Genomic DNA, 18,907 nt, shown 5'->3' on the forward strand with positions numbered 1-18,907 from the left:
TTGACCAGGATGGTCTCGATCTCTTGACCTCGTGATCCACCCGCCTCGGCCTCCCAAAGTGCTGGGATTACAGGCTTGAGCCACCGCGCCCGGCCCAATTTTTGTATTTTTTTTGTAAATATGGGGATTCGCCATGTTGCCCAGGCTGGTCTCAAACTCCTTAGCTCAAGCCATCTGCCCGCTTTGGCCCCTCCAAAGTATTGGGATTATACGCGTGAGCCACTGTGCCTAGCCTATTGTTTTTATTAGCAGGAATAACGGCATTTCCCAGAACTCAAAAATGCTGGGAGAGATGAGAAAAACACTGTAGAACCCTAGGATGTTCTAATTACACATCCAGCAAACATTTATTGAGCATTTACTATGTGCCAGGCACTATCCAGAGGGCTGCAGATACAGTGGAACGAGGCAGACATGGTCCCTGACCTCATTAAGTTGACTTTCCAGTAGGATGTTATAAGCTGATCAGTACTTATGAATCATGTATTTAGTCTAGCTGTTCTTAACATGGCTGCATGACAGATTCTCCCTAGTAGTTAAAAAAGACAGACTTTCGGATTCCACGTTCCTTTCTCCTCCACGGCAGATTCAGCAGTGAGTTTAGGTGGGATCCAGGAATCTGCATTTTAATAAACATTCCGAGTGGTTAGGAGCTGCAACCAGGTTTCCTCGACCTAGACTATGCTCCAATTACCACAGGAAACGGCTCCCAGCCGCTCCCATGGGGACAAGGCGCCAGAGGCCTTACCGTGGCGATAGGGGTTATACAGCGCCATAGCCGCGGAACCGGCGGCCAGCAGCACTTTCTGCAGCGGGGAGGTGGGGATGTGATGTGGATACAGCAGGCCGACGCCGTCGCTCCTGGCTCGGAACAGCATTTCTGCGGGGCAAGAAAAAGGCCGAGGTCAGAGGAGCTGGGCGCTTCCAGGCTCCTTCCGCCTGCGCCTGGAACCCGGCGCCACTTGCCTGCCGCAGGCCTCGGGCGGCTGGGGAGCCAACGGAACGGGCGCAGGACAGCGCGCAGCACAATCGCCATGGCAGCGGGCGTCCGCGGAGGACGGGCGGACACGGAGAACGCCAGGAGCCTCTCAGACGACGGAGCGTCGGAGGGGTCAAAAACCACTGAAAAACCGGTTCTGATGGCGTTGCCTACGGCCCTTTGAGAAGAAACACCGCTGCACGGGCAGAAGGCACGTAGGTCAAGTAGGCGAAGGAAGCCCACGCGAATTGTCTACCTCCTACAACCACCGATCCAAGACTCTCGCCATTTCACTTCGCCACAGAAAGCGTCTCCAAAGGAAACGCAACCACACTCACTCCGGCTCAGCGCCGGACCTTATTTCCTTCTCCACATCCGGTTTTCCCCGAAGACTATTAGGGTGAGAACTTCTTCCGGCTGTGGAACATGGCGGCGCCTATGGTAAAGTCGCTATTTGGGGGCGGGGCCTTGCGGCACTTCCGTCCAGGTCCAGAGGGTGTTGCGGTCTTCAAGTATGCGGTCCGCAAGCTTGTCGCGGCTGCAGGGGCTTTTCGCGGTCTATAAGCCCCCGGGGCTAAAGTGGAAGCACCTGCGGGATACTGTGGAACTGCAGCTTCTGAAGGGTGAGTGCCTCGAACGAGACCCAGGTTCCCGCTTCCATTCTCTTGGAAGTCCATCTCCGCCTCTGGCACTTCCCCCAAAACAAAATTACGTGATCTGTTCGCCTGGACCGAGCGCTTTCCTAAACGCCTGTTCTCTGTGCTTCCTTACTCCTCACTTTCCTCTGTTTTCCGAGGGGGAAACTGACTCAGTATTGTTCGTTGTAACACGGTTACCACGTTGTAGAGTCAATTTGAATCCGCCTGTTTCTTGACTACTGCTCTTCTGCCCTCTGCATCATGGGCTTCTCTGTCTTCTACATCATACTTCCCTGTTGTCCTCTCCCTTAGGTGTTTGGATAGAACAAGATATTCCTGGCTGGGCGTCGTGGTGCACGACTGTAATCCCAGCTACTCTGGAGGCTGAGGCAGGAGGATCGCTTGAGCCCAAGAATTTGACATTACAATGAGCTATGATGGCGCCACTGCACTCCAGCCTGGGCGACAGAGCGAGACCCCGTCTCTTAAAAAAATATTTTATGTGTATATATATTTGTATGTCTGTGTATCTATATTATCAATGTGTGTTTGTGTTCAGGTCTCAATGCGGGGAAGCCTCCTGCCCCTGAACAGCGTGTTCGCTTCTTGCTGGGCGCGGTGGAAGGCAGTGAAGAGAAGGAGCTGACCCTCACAGCTACCAGTGTACCCTCTCTCACCAAGCATCCACTGGGTAAGGCAGATTTAAGATCCTGGGTGTCACTTCCCAGTAAATCCCTGAGCAGAGTCAGTGTCGAAGTGCTCAGACTCCTGTGCCAGGCCCATGAAAGTCCACCGAAGAGTGAGGTATTGGACCAGGAATTGTCAGACTTTCTTGGAAAGGGCCAGATACTGAATGTTTTAAACTTTGCAGGCCATATGGCTTCTGTTGCAACTGCTCAACTCTGCCATTGTAGAGTATTTGTAGTACAAAACAGCTGTAGACAGTATCTAAAGGAATAAGCTTAGCTGTATTCCAGTAAAACTTTAATTATGAACATTAATATTTAGTTTCAGGTAATTTTCATGTGTCGCTGAGTACAGTTGCCCCTGAATCCATGAGTTCCACATCCCATGATCCAGCTTCAGATGAACAATATTTGTGGGGGTGGTGGGGGAAGTCCACAAAGTTCCAAAAAGCAAAACTTAAATTTGCTGTGTACCTAGTACTGTGTTAAATCAACTCAAAATGATGTATAGGCATTATATTAGGTATTATAAGTAACCTGGAGATGAATTAATGTATATGGGAGGGCCAGGCCAGGTGGCTCATGCCTGTAATCTCAGTGCTTTAGGAAGCCAAGGCAGTGGATTACTTGAGCCTAGGAGTTTTAAGATTAACCTGGGCAACATGGCAAAATGCTGCCTCTATAAAAGAATACAAAAATTAGCCAGGTGGGGTGGCATGTGCCTATAGTTCCAGCTACTCGAGAGGTTGAGGTGGGAGGATCAACTGAGCCAGGAAGTTGAGGTTGCAGTGAGCTGAGATTGTGCCCCTGCACTCCAGCCTGGATGACAGAGCGAGACTCTGTCTCCAGAAAAAAAAGTGGTCAGATACGGTGGCTCACGCCTGTAATCTCAGCACTTTGGAAGACTGAGGTGAGTGGATCACTTGAGGTCAGGGGTTTGAGACCAGCCTGGCCAACATGGTGAAACCTTGTCTCTACTAAAAATACAAAAAATTGTCTGGGCGTGGTGGTGGGCGCCTGTCATCCCAGCTACTTGGGAGGCTGAGGCAGGAGAGAATCGCTTGAACCCAGGAGATGGAGGTTGCAGTGAGCCGAGATCGTGGCATTGCACTCTAGCCTGGGAGACAGAGCACGACTCTGTCTCAGCAAGACTCTGTCAAAAAAAAAAAAAAACAGAAAAATGGAAAAATCAGCCAGGTGAGGTGGCTCACGCCTGTAATCCCAAGAATCTTTGAGTGTCAAGTTCCCCATCAGTAAAATGGGGGTAAAAATACTCTCTAAAAACTGGGCGCAATGGCTTATGCCTGTTATTCCAGCACTTTGGGAGGCCAAGGTGGGTAGATCACCTGAGGTCGGGAGTTCAAGACCAGCCTGACCGACATGGAGAAACTCTGTCCCTACTAAAAATGCAAAAAATTAGCTGGGTATGGTGGCGCATACCTGTAATCCCAGCTACTCAGGAGCTGAGAATTGCTTGAACCCGGGAAGCAGAGGTTGCAGTGAGCCGAGATTGTGCCACTGTACTCCAGCCTGGGCAACAAAAGTGAAACTCCATCTCTTTTTTTTTTTTTTTTTTTTTTTTTAAGACGGAGTTTCAACGTATTGGTCAGGCTGGTCTCGAAGTCCTGACCTCAGGTGATCTGCCCGCCTCAGCCTCCCAAAGTGCTGGGATTACAGGCGTGAGCTACTGTGCTGGCTGTGAAACTCCATCTCAAAAAAAATAAACAACAACAAAAGAGGCCGGGTGTGGTGGTTCATGCCTGTAATCCCAGTATTTTGGGAAACTGAGGCTGAGGCAGGTGGATCATGAGGTCAAGAGATAGAGACCATCCTGGCCAACATGGTGAAACCCCATCTCTACTAAAATACAAAAAATTAACCGGGAGTGGTGGTACACACCTGTAGTCCCAGCTATTCAGGAGGCCGAGGCAGGGGAATTGCTTGAAACAGGGAGTTGGGCCGGGCGCGGTGGCTCATGCCTGTAACCCCAGCACTTTGGGAGGCCGAGGCGGGTGGATCACGAGGTCAAGAGATCGAGACCATCCTGGTCAACACGGTGAAACCCCGTCTCTACTAAAACTACAAAAAATTAGCTGGGCATGGTGGCGCGTGCCTGTAATCCCAGCTACTCAGGAGGCTGAGGAAGGAGAATCACTTGAAACAGGGAGTTGGAGGTTGCAGTGAGTTGAGACTCCAGCCTGGGCAACAGAGCAAGACTCCATCTCAAAAAAAAAGAAAAGAAAAATGGAAAAACCATTCTTAACTCACAGATCACAAAAAACAAAAACAAGAAAACAGTCTTCAGGATTTGGCTTGTGGACTGTAGTCTGCTGACCGTTTTTCTATTCTGGGACTCCAGGTGAAAAATGAGACTCTAGGTTGAAGTCCTAGTGGGGGTTTTGGGTTTCTGGGAAAGAATGATTTTTTTTTTTTTTTTTTTTTTTTTTAAATAGTCTTGCTCTGTTGCCAAGGCTGGAGTACAGTGGTGTGATCTTGGCTCACTGCAATCTCCGCCTCCCCAGTTCAAGTGATTCTCCTGCCTCAGCCTCCTGAGTACTGGGATTACAGGCGTGCGCCACCACTGTGCCTGGCTGAAAGAATGATTTTTTTTTTTAGTGAAGAAAGTTGCCCAACAATGGAACTGGTTCTGGTAATGTGCCCCCATTGCTAGATGTGATTAAGGCAATGTCAGGGAATCTAGAGGTTTGACCAGAAACCTCTAAAATCCCTTGGACTTGTGATATTCAATGACTTTACTATGAGGTAATGAGAAGTATAATGTATCAAATTGCCACTCTTTTTTTTTTTTTTTTTTTTGTTGGAGATGGAGTCTTGCTCTGTTGCCCAGCCTAGAGTGCAGTAGTGTCATCTCGGCTCACTGCAACCTCTGCCTCCCAGGTTCAAACGATTCTTCTGCCTCAGCCTCCTGCATAGCTGGGATTATAGGTGCCCACCACCATGCCCGGCTAATGTTTGTATTTTTAGTAGAGACAGGGTTTCACCATCTTGGCCAAGCTAATCTCGAACTCCTGACCTCGTGATCCACCTGCCTCAACCCCCCAGAGTGCTGGGATTACAAGCATGAGCCACCGTGCCCGGCTGAGTTGCCACTCTTTATTAGGCATTGTGTTAAGCCTCCCCCAAGTACAATCCTCCTTGACATCACCACAGTCCTGTGAGATCTGTCCTATTCCATTTCACAAGGGAGAAAACTGAGGCTCAGTGTTGACATTTATAACATGGCCTGGATTCGGTAGGCCCTTAACTACCCTGGACCCTTCCCCTGGATTCCTCTTGAACTATAGAAGCGTAAACACTTCTGGCTCATTCCATCATTTATTCTTCCAGTAGTTCTTTCCTGAGGAGCCAGTGAGTTAACACACCCAGGTTCTGCCTTAAGGAGCTCACAGCCTCTATTTTCTTTTTTACTTTTTGTAGAGACAGAGTTTCACTCTGACGCCCAGGCTGGAGTGCAGTGGTGCGATTTAGGCCCACTGCAACTTCCACCTCCCAGGTTCAAGCAGTTCTCCTGCCTCAGCCTCCTGAGTGGCTTGGGACTACAGCCACATATTGTCACGCCTTGCTAATTTCTTCTGTATTTTACTAGAGATGGGGTTTCGCCATGTTGCCCAGGGTGGTCTCAAACTCCTGAGCTCAGGCAGTCTGCCTGCTTTGGCCTCCCAAAGTGCTAGGATTACAGGCTTGAGGCCACTGCACCCGGCCACAGCCGCTATTTTCTTCTGGGGACTCTCCTTCAGCAGAGCTAAGCAGGGAACCACGCACTCATGACCTGCGGTGTTATGCCAGTCTTCTTAGCGCCTCTCACTGGGAGACTAATGATAGGCAGACTAAGAGATATCTTAGGCTGCCCTTTGGATCCCAAGAAACTGAGGATACAGTTGAGGGTCCCAGATTCCATGATGGGGAAGCCTATGAGTCTAGTCAGATGCTAGTTTGGGCTCCGTGAGGCTCCATTCTGAGAACGAGGTCATCATGCAGACCAAAGCCATCCTGGGGTTGGATTAGTTGAAAAAATGGACCTTGTTTGTTTCTTTCCAGTCTGTGGACCAGCATTCACCCATTTCAAGGTTGGCGTGGGACATCGGCTGGATGCCCAGGCTTCTGGGGTGCTTGGTAGGTGATGGGAGAAGGTTGGGGATACAGTGATAAGGTTTGAAGAAAGATCCCGGAGCTACCAGGAGCCCCAGCCCACTTCTTACCTGGCACCCATATCCTACCACTGTTCTCCCCTGATTCCTCCCCCAGGGCTGATCAGCTGGGGAGTGGTTAGGTGGGATGGAGGTAATCACAGTCACCCACCTTTATTCAGTGATTCCCACCCATGACGTAGTTCAAGGGCCTTTATGCACATTTATTTGCCACAACAACATTATTAGGTAGATACTGTATGATTTTATGGAAGAAGAAAGTAAGGCTCCCAGACTTAGGTGACTTGTCCTGGGTCACATGGCTAGTGAATGCCCCTGGTCTGGAGAGGGAGATCCATCATCGCATCATGGGGCAGCTAGGCTTGTGACTCTGGCCCCAGTGGCCAGGGCCTGCGTGTTGCTGGGACTGGACACACAAAGCCCTAGTCATGAGCTGTCTGTGTCCCTAGGGTCAGGTGGTGCCCACATCCTCCACCCATGACAGTCACAGTCTCCTTGTCTTGCTTCCTGGGGCACAGGCAGGCAGACATGATCTGATGCCCCCTCTCCCTGTTCTGTCTCCCCACCGGTGAATCTTCTCCTTCAGCCAGAGGGAGAAACAGACCGGGAGAAAGGCAGGAAGTGGCCACAGCGGCCACCATTTATTGGGTCCTTCCTCTGTGCTGACTGCACAGCACCCATAGGAATCAGACAGTATATATATATTTTTTCGAGATGGAGTCTTGCTCTGTTGCCCAGACTGGAGTGCAGTGGTGCCATCTCAGCTCACTGCAACCTCTGTCTCCCAGGTTCAAGCAGTTCTCCCAGCCTCAGTCTCCTGAGTAGCTGGGATTACAGGCATGTGCTCAGCTGACTAATTTTTTTTTTTTTTTTTTGAGATAGAGTCTTACTGTTGTTGCCAGGCTGGAGTGCAGTGGCACAATCTCAGCTCACTGCAGCCTCCAGCTCCCGCTTCAAGCTATTCTCCTGTCTCAGCCTCCCAAGTAGCTGGGATTACAGGTGTGCGCCACCACACCTGGCTAATTTTGTATTTTTAGTAGAGATGGGGTTTCACCATGTTGGCCAGGCTGGTCTTGAACTCCTGACCTCAGGTGATCCGCCTGCCTTGGCCTCCTAAAGTGCTGGGATTACAGGCATGAAGCACTGCACCCAGTTTTCAGACAGTGTTTGTACCCTATTTTACTGATGGGGAACTTGATGCTCAAAGAGACTAAAGGTTATCCTGAGAGCCACCCCTGATTTGAGTGCAGGTTTGTGTGACTGGGCTAGGAATCTCCTCCTCTCAGGTGTCAGAATCCCCTGGGGAACTTGCCAAGGTAAGCCCAGCAATCTGCATGTGACATATACCCAGAGGGGCGCCCTCGCTCCCTGTAGAAGATCTTCTTGGCTTCTTGCCGCCTTTGGCAGCATCAGAAAAGGGAGTAGTATTCTAATGGCGGGGGTAGGGGTGGGGATTCCTAGGAAAACAGGAAGGGGGTCTCAGGTGTGAGATGTGGCTGACTGCTTTTCAGTGCTCGGCGTGGGACGTGGATGCAGGCTCCTCACTGATATGTACAATGCTCATCTCACCAAGGTACGAAGGTCTGGGGACAGTCCGCTTCTCCCTTGGTCTTTTCCTGGGGGTCACCAACAGTATTCTGAAGCTTAGAGGATTCTGTGGGGGAATACCCAAGCCATCAGCAAGCATTTTTTTAAATGATTGTATGCTGGAGGGTAGGGGGGCCGTAATAATAATTACAATAATAACTATTGGCATTAATTTATGCCAGCTACTCTGTGCTGAGCACCATCCATGGACTCCCTGTAAAGTGGAATCTGTTGTTAACCCCATTTCACAGATGGGAGAACCGAGGCTCAGGGAGGAGACGTCATTTACCCAGGTCAGGTAGCTCTTAGGGCTTTAAGAGCTGGGATTTGAACCTAGGTCCGTCCAACACTACAGCTTGATCATAATGCCATTCCATATTCTGTCCCAAGACTGAGAGGTGGATGTCAGCATCCTGCCCACAGGGAGCTTACCATCCAGAGGTAGGGTCAGGGCTATGGAATCTGGTAGCACAAAGTCTGTGTGCAGGTGCCACATTACGGGGCCCATGTTTTTAGTGGTTAAGAGCACAAATTCTGGAACCAAATGGCTTCGGTTTGAACCCCAGCTTCTACCACTCTGACAGCTGTATGTCCTTGGATGGATTACCTAATATCTGTGTGCCTCAGTTTCCTCAACTAAAATGGGAATGAGGGCCAGGTGTGGTGACTCATACCTGTAATCCCAGCACTTTGGGAGGCCAAGGCAGGAGGATTGTTTGAGCCCAGGAATTTGAGACCAGTCTGGGCAACATAGCAAGACTCCATCTCTATTTAAAAAATTTTTGAGGCCGGGCACAGTGGCTTACGCCTGTAATCCCAGCACTTTGGGAGGCCGAGGCAGGCGGATCCCAAGGTCAGGAGATGGAGACCATCCTGGCCAGCATGGTGAAACCCTGTCTCTACTAAAATACTAAAAAAATTAGCTGGGCGTGGTGGCGCGCACCTGTAGTCCCAGCTACTCAGGAGGCTGAGGCAGGGGATCACTTGAACCCAGGCAGTGGAGGTTGCAGCGAGCTGAGATTGTACCACTGCACTCCAGCCTGAGTGCGACAGAGTGAGACTCTGTCCAAAAAAAAAAAAAAAAAAAGAAAACTTAAAAAGAGAATGAGGAATAGTATTTCCCCTATAGGAAGGCTATACTTTGAAATTATGTTAATGACTACATGTAAAGTGCTTAGCACCATCTCTGGCTGCCTTCTCTGTAATCATCATGGTTATCTTTTTTATTTTTTTGAGACAAGGTTTCACTCTGTTGCCCAGGCTGGAGTGCAGTGGCACAATTATGGCTCACTATAGCCTCAACTTCCCGGGCTCAGGTACCTCCCATCTCAGCCTTCTGGGTAGCTGGGACTACAGGCACATGCTACTATGCCCAGCTAAGTTTTGTATTTTTTTGTAGAGTCTGGTCTCACTGTGTTACCCAGGCTAGTTTTGAACTCCTAGGCTCAAGTGATCCACCCACCTCTGTCTCCTAAAGTGCTGGGATTGTAGGTGTGAGCCACTGCACCCAGCCATCATCATTTATCTGTGGCAGATGGGGTTAGCTGGACAGATTCAGAGGAGGGGAGATTTTGCAAGCAAGGATGAGGAAGGGCCTAGTCTGGGCCATGAAATCTTAGTTCTCTTTAGAGGTGTGGAGAGAAGCTGACAGGGCATGCTAGAAGGGGGCTCGGGTTAATAAATTGCCAAGTTAGGCTGGAGAGGAGAGACATGGAGGCATGGGGTGGTCCCAGGGTAGCTGCCAGCAGTCAGCACCTTTTGGGGCTGCCAGTGCTGGTTGTCAGGGAAACCAGCCAGCAATCTTGTAGGAAGCCTGCTGACTGGGAGCCAGGTACTATGTCCCACTGAATCTGGTCAGCAGCACTGTGAGACTGGCCCTGTTACTGCCACCAGGTGACAGGAGAGCTGGAATACAAAGAGCAAGAGCTGCTGAGGGCCCCATGACAGAGCTGGTGCCCTTCCCCACGGGACTGTGGAGCAGCTGGGCAGGGGCTGGGCACATGAGCTCCCTGAGGGAGACCTGAGGACTCCTGGGGCAGGAGCCGCTAGGGATTAGAGTGGGGTCACTGACGGATCTTCCCCTCTCTATCCTTGAAGGATTACACAGTGCGTGGCTTACTGGGCAAAGCTACGGATGACTTCTGTGAGGATGGGCGGCTGGTGGAGAAGACAACCTATGGTGAGAGCCGGAAGTGGCTGCCGCTGCCTCCCTCAGCATTTGCTTTCTCTGAGTCTGCTCACACCCAGGCCATGCAGGCCTCTTCTCAGTTCCACTCGACACAGCAGGCTTGGGCTGGGGCTTTGGCCACGGTATCTGTCCTCCAGGAGCACTCTGTTCCCATCCTTGCCTGGCTCAAATGTCACCTCTAAAGACGCTAGTTTCTCTCCATATCATCAGTCTTTTACCTTTGCTTTTTTCTTTTCTTTTTTTTTTGAGATGGAGTCTCCCTCTGTCACCAGGCTGGAGTACAGTGGTACAATCTTGGCTCACTGCAGCCTTCACCTCCTGGGTTCAAGCAATTCTGCCTCAGCCTCCAGAGTAGCTGGGATTACAGGCACCTGCCTCCACACCTGGCTAATTTTTTGTATTTTTAGTAGAGATGGGGTTTCACTCTGTTGGCCAGGCTGGTCTTGAACTCCTGACCTCAGGTAATCCACCCGCCTCAGCCTCCCAAAGTGCTGTGATTATAGGCCTGAGCCACCATGCCCGGCCGCTATGCTAAATTTTGAAAAGAACAGTGAGTTATCAACTATATAAGTAAAAAGTAAGGTAAGAGTCAGGCCAGGCACAGTGGCTCATGCCTGCAATCCCAGCACTTTGGGAGGCCAAGGAGGGCAGATTACCTGAGGTCAGAAGTTTGAGACCAGCCTGACCAACATGGGGAAACTTGTCTCTATTAAAAATACAAAAAAAATGGCTGGATACAGTGGTTCACGCCTGTAATCCCAGCACTTTGGGAGGCCAAGGCAGACAGATCACCAGGTCAAGAGATTTAGACCATCCTGGCTAACACAGTGAAACCCCGTCTCTACTAAAAATACAAAAAATTAGCCAGTCGTGGTGGAACATGCCTTTAGTCCCAGCTACTCAGGAGGCTTAGGCAGGAGAATCACTCGAACCCGGGAGGCAGAGGTTGCAGTGAACCAAGATCACACCACTGCACTTCAGCCTGGGTGACACAATGAGACTCTGTCACAAAAAATAAATAAATAAATAAAATTAAATTAAAAATAAAAATACAAAAAATGGCTGGGCATGGTGGCTCATGCCATCATGAGTAATGCTGTAATCCAGTAATCCCAGCATTTTGGGAGGCCAAGGCAGGTGGACCACCTGAGGTTGGGAGTTTGAGACCAGCCTGAACAACATAGAGAAACCCCATCTCTACTAAAAATACAAAATTAGCTGGGCATGGTGGTGCATGCCTGTAATCCCAGCTACTCGGGAGGCTGAGGCAGGAGAATCACTTGGACCTGGGAGGCGGAGGTTGCAGTCAGCTGAGATCGTGCCATTGCACTCTAACCTGGGCAAAAAGAGTAAAACTCCATCTCAAAAAAAAAAAAAAATTAGCTGGGCATGGTGATGCACACCTATAATCTTAGCTACTCGGGAGGCTACAGCAGGAGAATCGCTTGAACCCAGGAGGCGGAGGTTGCAGTGAGCTGAGATCACACCACTGCACTCCAGCCTAGGTGACAGCCAGATTCCGTCTCAAAAAGAAGAAAAAAAAAAACAAACCATAGAGCCGTGCCTGGTGGCTCATGCCTGTAATCCCAGCACTTTGGGAGGCTGAGGTGGGTAGATTACCTGAGGTCAGGAGTTCGAGACCAGCCTGACCAACATGGTGGAACCCCGTCTCTACTAAAAATACAGATTTAGATAGCTGTGGTGGTACATGCCTGTAATCCCAGCTACATGGGAGGCTGAGGCAGGAGAATCAACTTGAACTCGGGAGGCGGAGGTTGCAGTGAGCTGGGATCATGCCATTGCACTCCAGTCTGGGCAACAAGAGTGAAACTTCATCTCAAAAACAACAACAACAACAACAACTATGAACACAAAGAAGGAAACAACAGACACTTGAGGCGGGAGGGTAGGAGGAGGGAGAGAAGCAGAAAAGGTAACTATTGGGTACTGGGCTTAATATGTGTTTACCTATGTAACACACCTTCACATGGACCCCTGCACCTAAAATAAAAGGTAAAAAGAGGGAGAATGTCCTTACAATGTTGAGTCATGTTTATCTTTCTGAGAAGGTCCAGCACTTTCATGAGATTCTCAAAGGATAGCCATCCACCCCATCATGGAGATCCCTCCAAAATGTCCCGTTTCCATGTTCCAGGGATGGGGCTGGCCTTGGGGGAAGGAGTTTGCTATGACCAATCCTCAGCAGGTACCTGTGCACTAACAACATCCTGCCTTTTCCAGACCATGTGACAAGAGAGAAGCTGGACCGCATTCTGGCTGTGATCCAAGGCTCCCATCAGAAGGCCCTGGTGATGTGAGTGGGGCCCTCAGGGAGGTGCTGGGAGAGCAGGAAGTACCGTCGGCTCCATAGGCTCCCCCCACCCTGGGGCAGATTCCATGGATCTTGTTTTTAGAGCCCAGAACCAGACAGGAGCTATCTATTTCTTTCTTGGCATCAGGAAGTGGTTCTGTGTGCCAGGTCTTGGGTTGGCCAATGGGAAGGCAAGAAGAACAACAGACCCCAGCTGTCCTCCTGGGAGTATATGATCTAATGGCAAGGTAACCAGGGACCACATCATCAGAGCCCAAGGGCGAGAGCAGCCAAGGAGTTAAGAGCTTGGGCTCTATTTTCATATAAATAATAATAAAAAATTAAAAAAAAAAAAAGAGCTTGGGCTCTAGAGCCAGCTTGCCTGGGTCTCCTGACTCTACCCGGCACCTGATAATGAAGGAGGCGGCAGGAAAGGTGGCTGGAGGAGCCGCAGTGGCAGGGCACACACAGCAAGTGAAGCGCTTCCAGAGAGGTGCCTTTCATGTGGGGGAAGGGGTAGGTGGTCAGCCCAGCTCCCTACCCGACGACATCCACCCAGCTGCAGCCTGCTCCTGATCTGCAGGTACTCCAACCTCGACTTGAAGACCCAGGAGGCTTACGAGATGGCTGTGCGAGGCCTGATCCGGCCCATGACCAAGTCCCCAATGCTGATAACCGGCATCCGATGCCTCCACTTTGCACCTCCAGAATTCCTCGTAGGTAGGCTGGCCAAGGAAGTTGGAGCAGTGGCATGGGGCCCCGGGTTTGGGAGTCACTCAGGAATGCTCTTGCGGAGGCTGCTGTTCTCTGGCTCAGCTGAGGCCAGCACATAATGGCCCTGATCTCTGCGGGCCAAGGCATCAGGCGTCGACTTCCTTCCTAGCCCTGGCCTGGACTTAGCTGATGACAGAGCTCATGGAACAAAATCTCTCCTATCTCTTGCCAAGTCACCTCTGGAAGCCAGACCTCACCAAGCAAAGGTTATATTTAGTGGCTCATTTCTAGAGCTTCCCAGTGTTTCAAACTATCAGGGCTCCATCAGACACAACTCTTATCTCCCCAGTCCCACCCAGCTCAGGCCCTGCTTAACTGGGTTCCTTCGGTCTCTCCCTGCCCCCGCCCCTTTTTTCTGTTGGTAATGTTAATGCCTGCTCCTCTGCTGGAGCACTGAACTCTACCAGGCTTTTTTTTTTTGTTTTTTTTTGAGACAGAGTCTCACTCTGTGCCAGGCTGGAGTGCAGTGACGCAGTCTCAGCTCACTGCAACCTCCGCCTCCCAGGTAGCTGGGACTACAGGCGTATGCCACCAGGCCCAGCTAATTGTTATATTTTTAGTAGAGACGGGGTTTCACCATGTTGGCCAGGATGGTCTTGATCTTTTGATCCGCCTGCCTCAGCCTCCTAAAGTGCTGGGATTACAGGTGTGAGCCACCCACCGCACCCGACCATGAAGTCTCCCGTTATTAAGCACTTTCTATAAATGGTCTCTTTTACTCCTCATAACTCCCATTTTACAGATAAGGAAACTTAGTAAAAGGCAGTTTCTGACCTGGGCAACATGGCGAGACCCCGTCTCTATAAAAAGTAAAAAATTCGCCAGTTGCGATGGCTGAGACCTATAGTCCCTAGCTCCTCTGGAGGCTGAGGCTAGAGGATCACCTGAGTCTATGAGGTTGAGACTGCAGTAATCTGTGATTGTACCACTGCACTCCAGCCTCGGTGATGGAATAAGACCCTGTCTCCAAAAAGAGGAAGATTCTGACTTAGCAGGTCCAGGTGGGGCCTGACGTTCTGCAAGTCTAACCCATTTCAGGTGGCACCCACTGGGCAGGTCCTCTGAATAGCACAGCCGAGAGAGCTAAGGGGTCTTGCTATAAGGTTGTTACCTAGGAGGTATCCAAGAGTTGTGGGTTGAGAACCACACACCAGAGGCTGTGCTCTCACCACCACGTCTGTCATTGTGTGTCCCTGGCAGAGGTGCAGTGCATGCATGAGACCCAGAAAGAGCTGCGAAAGTTGGTACATGAAATTGGCCTGGAGCTAAAGACCACTGCTGTCTGCTCCCAAGTGCGGCGCACACGCGATGGCGTCTTCACGCTGGACAGTGCTCTCCTGAGGACCCAGTGGGACCTACACAGTATCCAGGATGCTATCCAGACCGCCACCCCCTGGGTAGCTGCGGAGCTGGAGAAGAGCTTGAGCCCGGGGCTGGACACCAAGCAACTCCCCAGTCCGGGATGGTCCTGGGACTCCCAGGTCCCGAGCTCTGGAGAGGGATGCTAGGCAGTGAATGCCCAGGCAGCTGCTGGGGCAGTGAGTGGATAAATAGAATAACTGCGTATGAGCCGGACCTGATGGCTGTGCAGAAAGTGAGAGTAGGGGCCACCTTTTCTACGTGCGACACAAAACTCAACTGTAACAGAAAAGATCAATGGACTTGACCCAACTGAGAAGGAAAAACTTCTGTATGGAGGAAAAGACAATAAACAAATGACAGACTGATGAAAGGTATCAGCAGGCCAGGTGTGGTGGCATGCACTTGTAATCCCAGCTACTCCCAGGGCTGCGGCAGGAGAATCGCTTGAGCCCAGTAGTTTGAGGTTGTAATGCTCTAGACTGCGCCTGTGAATAGCCACTGCGCTCTAGTCTGGGCAACATATGAGACCCCCCCCATCTCACAAAAAAATTCCCAATAAACCATGTGCCCACAAAAATGAAAAATTAGGCCAGGCTTGGTGGCTCATGCCAGTAATCCCAGCACTTTGGGAGGCTGAGGTGGGTGTATCACCTGAGGTTGGGAATTTAAGACTAGCTTGACCAAAATGGAGAAACCCTGTCTTTTCTAAAAATACAAAATTAGCTGGTAGTGGTGGCGCATCCCTGTAATCCCAGCTACTTGGGAGGCTGAGGCAGGAGAATCGCTTGAATCCAGGAGGCAGAGGTTTCGGTCAGTTTAGATTGTACTCCAGCCTGGGCAATAAGAGCAAAACTCGGTCTTAAAAAAAAAAAAAAAAAAAAAAAAAAAATCACCTGGAGAGATCTTTGAAAATCCAAATTCTAGGCCCAGCTCTTGGATTCTGACTCAGTAGATCTGGAGTGGAATCCAGAAACCTGCATTTTCTCAAGTTTCCTGAGTGAATCTGATGCCAGCACTTTAAGAAACAGGGCCCCAGAGAGGCCAGCCAGGCACCGGAGAAGCCATTTAAGAAGAGGGTGGCAAGGCTGCGGGCAGTGGTTCATGCCTGTAATCCCAGCACTTTGGGAGGCCTAGGTGGGTGGATTACTTGAGGTCAGGAATTTGAGCCCAGGCTGGCCAACATGGTGAAACCTTGTCTCTACTAAAAATACAAAAATTAGCTGGGTGTGGTGGTACACGCCTGTAGTCCCAGCTACTCAGCAGTCTGAGGCAGAAGAATCACCTGAACCCAGGAGGTGGAGGAACCTAGACCACGCTATTGCACTCCAGCCTGGCAACAGAGCGAGACTATTTCTCAAAAAAAAAGAAGATGGCCACCCACCAAGGGTAGTTGGGCATGGTGTATTAGTTTGCCAGGGGTGTGCTAGGAAGGTACCACAAAGTTAGAAATGGATTGTCTTGGCCGGACACAGTGGCTCACACCTATAATCCCACCACATTGGGAAACCAAGGCGGGTGGATCACTTGAGGTCAGGAGTTCTAGACCAGCCTGACCAACATGGTGAAACCCCGTCTCTACTAAAAATACAGAAATTAGCTGGACATTGTGGCCTGTTGTCCCGACTACTTGGGAAGCTGAGGCAGGAGAATTGCTTGAACCCAGGAGGTGGAAGTTGCAGTGAACTGAGATAGCACCACTGCACTCCAGCCTAGGCAACAGAGCCAGACTCTTGTCTCTCAAATAAAAAAAAGAAAAAGAAATGGATTGTCTTAGAACCTTGGAGGCTGGAGGTCCGAGATGAAGGTGTTGGCCTTCTTGGGCTGTGAGTGCAAGTTGGTTCTATGCTCCTCTAGCTTCTGGTGGTTGCTGGTAATCTATTGCGCCCCTTGGCTTGTGGGAGCATCAACCTGGTCTCCACCTGTGTGTTCCTGTGTATCTCCAAATTTCCCCTTTTTATAAGGGTACCAGTCAAATTAGGAGCCAACCCAACTCATCTTAACTAATTATATCCTCAATGACCCAATTTCTAAAGATGGTCACATCCTTAAGTCTTCCCAGTTAAGACTTCAACGTAGGAATTTTGGGGAGATACAATTCAGTGGATAACAGATGGTTGGACGTTCACCTGGGCTGGCCCAGTGCTCCTTAGAGTACTGTTGTCCTGACCAGAAGCCTCCCCAGAGGTCAGGGGAGGCTTACTCCCCTGATTGCCTTACTCCCCTCCATTGCCACCACTGCCCCTAAGACAGCAGCCCCTCCACCCCTGCTGCAGGCTGACAAACAGGTGGGATGCTGCAGTTAGTAAATGCCCCCTAAGAACTCTGGGAGGGTGGGGTGGGCATGGTGGCTTATGCCAGAAATCCCAACACTTTGGCAGGCTGAAGGGGCAGGATCATTTGAAGACAGGCGTTGGAGACCACTCGGCCAACATCGGGAGACCCCATCTTTTTTTTTTTCTGAGATGGAGTTTCTTTTTTTTTTTCTTTTCTGAGACAGAGTCTTACTCTGTTGCCCAGGCTGGAGTACAGTGGTGCAACCTCGGCTCACTGCAACCTCCGCTTCCCGGGTTCAGGCGATTCTTCTACCTCAGCCTCCTGAGTAGCTGGGACTACAGGCACACGCCACCACGCCCGGCTAACTTTTGTATTATTAGCAGAGACGGGGGTTTCACCATCTTGGCCAGGCTGGTCTTGAACTCCTGACCTTGTGATCCACCTGCCTTGGCCTCCCAAAGTGCTGGGATTACAGGCCTCACTGCGCTGGGCCCAGAGTTTCACTCTTGTCGCCAAGGCTGGAGTCCAGTGGCTCACCACAACCTCTGCCTCCTGGATTCAAGCGATTCTCCTGCCTTAGCCACCCGAGTAGCTGGGATTGCCGGCACATGCCACCATGCCCATCTAATTTTGTGTTTTTAGTAAATATGGGGCTTCTCCATGTTGGTCAGGGTGGTCTCAAACTCTGACCTCAGGTGATGCACATGCCTCAGCCTCCCAAAATGCTGGGAGTGAGCCACCGTGCCCGGCCAGGAGACAGTATCTTTATTAAAATTTAAAAACTAGGCCGGGCACGGTGGCTCACGCCTGTAATCCCAGCACTTTGGGGAGGCCGAGGCAGACAGATCACTTGAAGTCAGGAGTTTGAGACCAGCCTGGCCAACATGGTGAAACCCTGTCTCTACTAAATACAAAAAATTAGCCAGGCATGGTGGCACATGCCTGTAATCCCAGCTACTTGGGAGGCTGAGATAGAATCATTTGAACTCAGGAGGCGGAGATTGCGGTGAGCCAAGAATGTGCCTTTGCACTCCAGCCTGGGCAACAAGAGCGAAACTCCAGAGTGAAACTCCATCTCAAAAAAAAAAACTTAAAAACTAGCCAGGCATGGTGGTGCATGTCTGTGGTCCCAGCTACTTGGGGGACTGAGGTGCGAGGAGTTTGGGACTTGGGCCAGGAGTTTGAGGTTATAGTGAGCTATGATTGCGCCACTATACTCCAGCTTGGAAGGCAGAGCCAGACCCTGTGTCAAACAAACAAACAAAAAGAACTGGTTGGAGTGCTAGGGGCCAGGATCGGTCTGAGCACTCCATGGAGCTAGGCTAGGAGGAGGGGGCGGCCCAGGGGCCCCAGTGGGTCTTGGGTGGTGACATGGGGCCAGGGAATCTACCTAGGCCTCTCCAGCCTGGGTGACAGAGTGAGACTGTCTCAAAAAGAAAAAAAGAGAAAGAAAAAAAGAACAAAATCAAGCAATATTTAGATAATCAGACTCCAGCGAAATGGTGGGGAAAGCTGAGTGGGAGTGGAGGGTATCAGCAAAACTCAGTTCACTGGAAAAATTAGGTAACTTGAACCCAGGGCACGTGGGCTGTCACACCACCCCATTTCGAGCCCAAGGCACAGAGATGATAAAAGTGGACTCCCTGGCCAGGTGCAGCGGCTAATGCCTGTAATCCCAGCACTTTGGGAGGCCGAGGCGGGCGGATCACGAGGTCAAGAGATCAAGACCATCCTGGCCAACATGGTGAGATCCCATCTCTACTAAAAAATACAAAAATTAGCTGAGCATGGTGGTACATGCCTGTAGTCCCAGCTACTTAGGAGGCTGAGGCAGCAGAATTGCTTGAACCCAGGAGGTGGAGTTGCGGTGAGCCAAGATTGTGCCACTGTACTCCAGCCTGGCACCTGGCAACAGAGTGAGAATCTGTCTCAAAAAAAA

At 50.5% G+C, this 18,907-nt stretch overlaps 2 protein-coding genes across 4 annotated transcripts in view; one reads left to right on the plus strand and one right to left on the minus strand.

The window, feature by feature from the left end:
- Window positions 1-1,405, minus strand: part of COQ4 (coenzyme Q4) — a 14,909-nt gene extending 13,504 nt beyond the window's left edge. Inside the window, exons 1-2 of one of the 3 annotated variants that reach the window (XM_017549001.2) lie at window positions 1,318-1,405; window positions 749-880 (exon numbers count right to left, since the gene is read on the minus strand). In XM_017549001.2, coding sequence (XP_017404490.1) covers window positions 749-878 — 130 coding nt within the window. In that variant the 5' untranslated portion in view covers window positions 879-880; window positions 1,318-1,405. Of the gene's footprint in view, window positions 1-748; window positions 881-966 lie in introns of all 3 variants that reach the window. The other 2 variants (XM_017548999.2, XM_017549002.2) reach the window with 2 other exon arrangements.
- A 55-nt stretch (window positions 1,406-1,460) lies between these two features.
- TRUB2 (TruB pseudouridine synthase family member 2) lies at window positions 1,461-15,281 on the plus strand. Its single transcript, XM_017548998.2, has 8 exons — window positions 1,461-1,602; window positions 2,177-2,308; window positions 6,363-6,437; window positions 7,984-8,045; window positions 10,157-10,238; window positions 12,489-12,561; window positions 13,142-13,278; window positions 14,533-15,281. The coding sequence occupies exons 1-8, from the start codon at window positions 1,494-1,496 to the stop codon at window positions 14,838-14,840; spliced, it is 978 nt and encodes a 325-aa protein (XP_017404487.1). The 5' UTR covers window positions 1,461-1,493; the 3' UTR covers window positions 14,841-15,281.
- Window positions 15,282-18,907: the final 3,626 nt, after the last annotated feature.

The sequence above is a fragment of the Cebus imitator genome, unplaced genomic scaffold (genome assembly GCF_001604975.1).
Source record: "Cebus imitator isolate Cc_AM_T3 unplaced genomic scaffold, Cebus_imitator-1.0 Scaffold216, whole genome shotgun sequence".
Lineage (NCBI taxonomy): Eukaryota > Metazoa > Chordata > Mammalia > Primates > Cebidae > Cebus > Cebus imitator.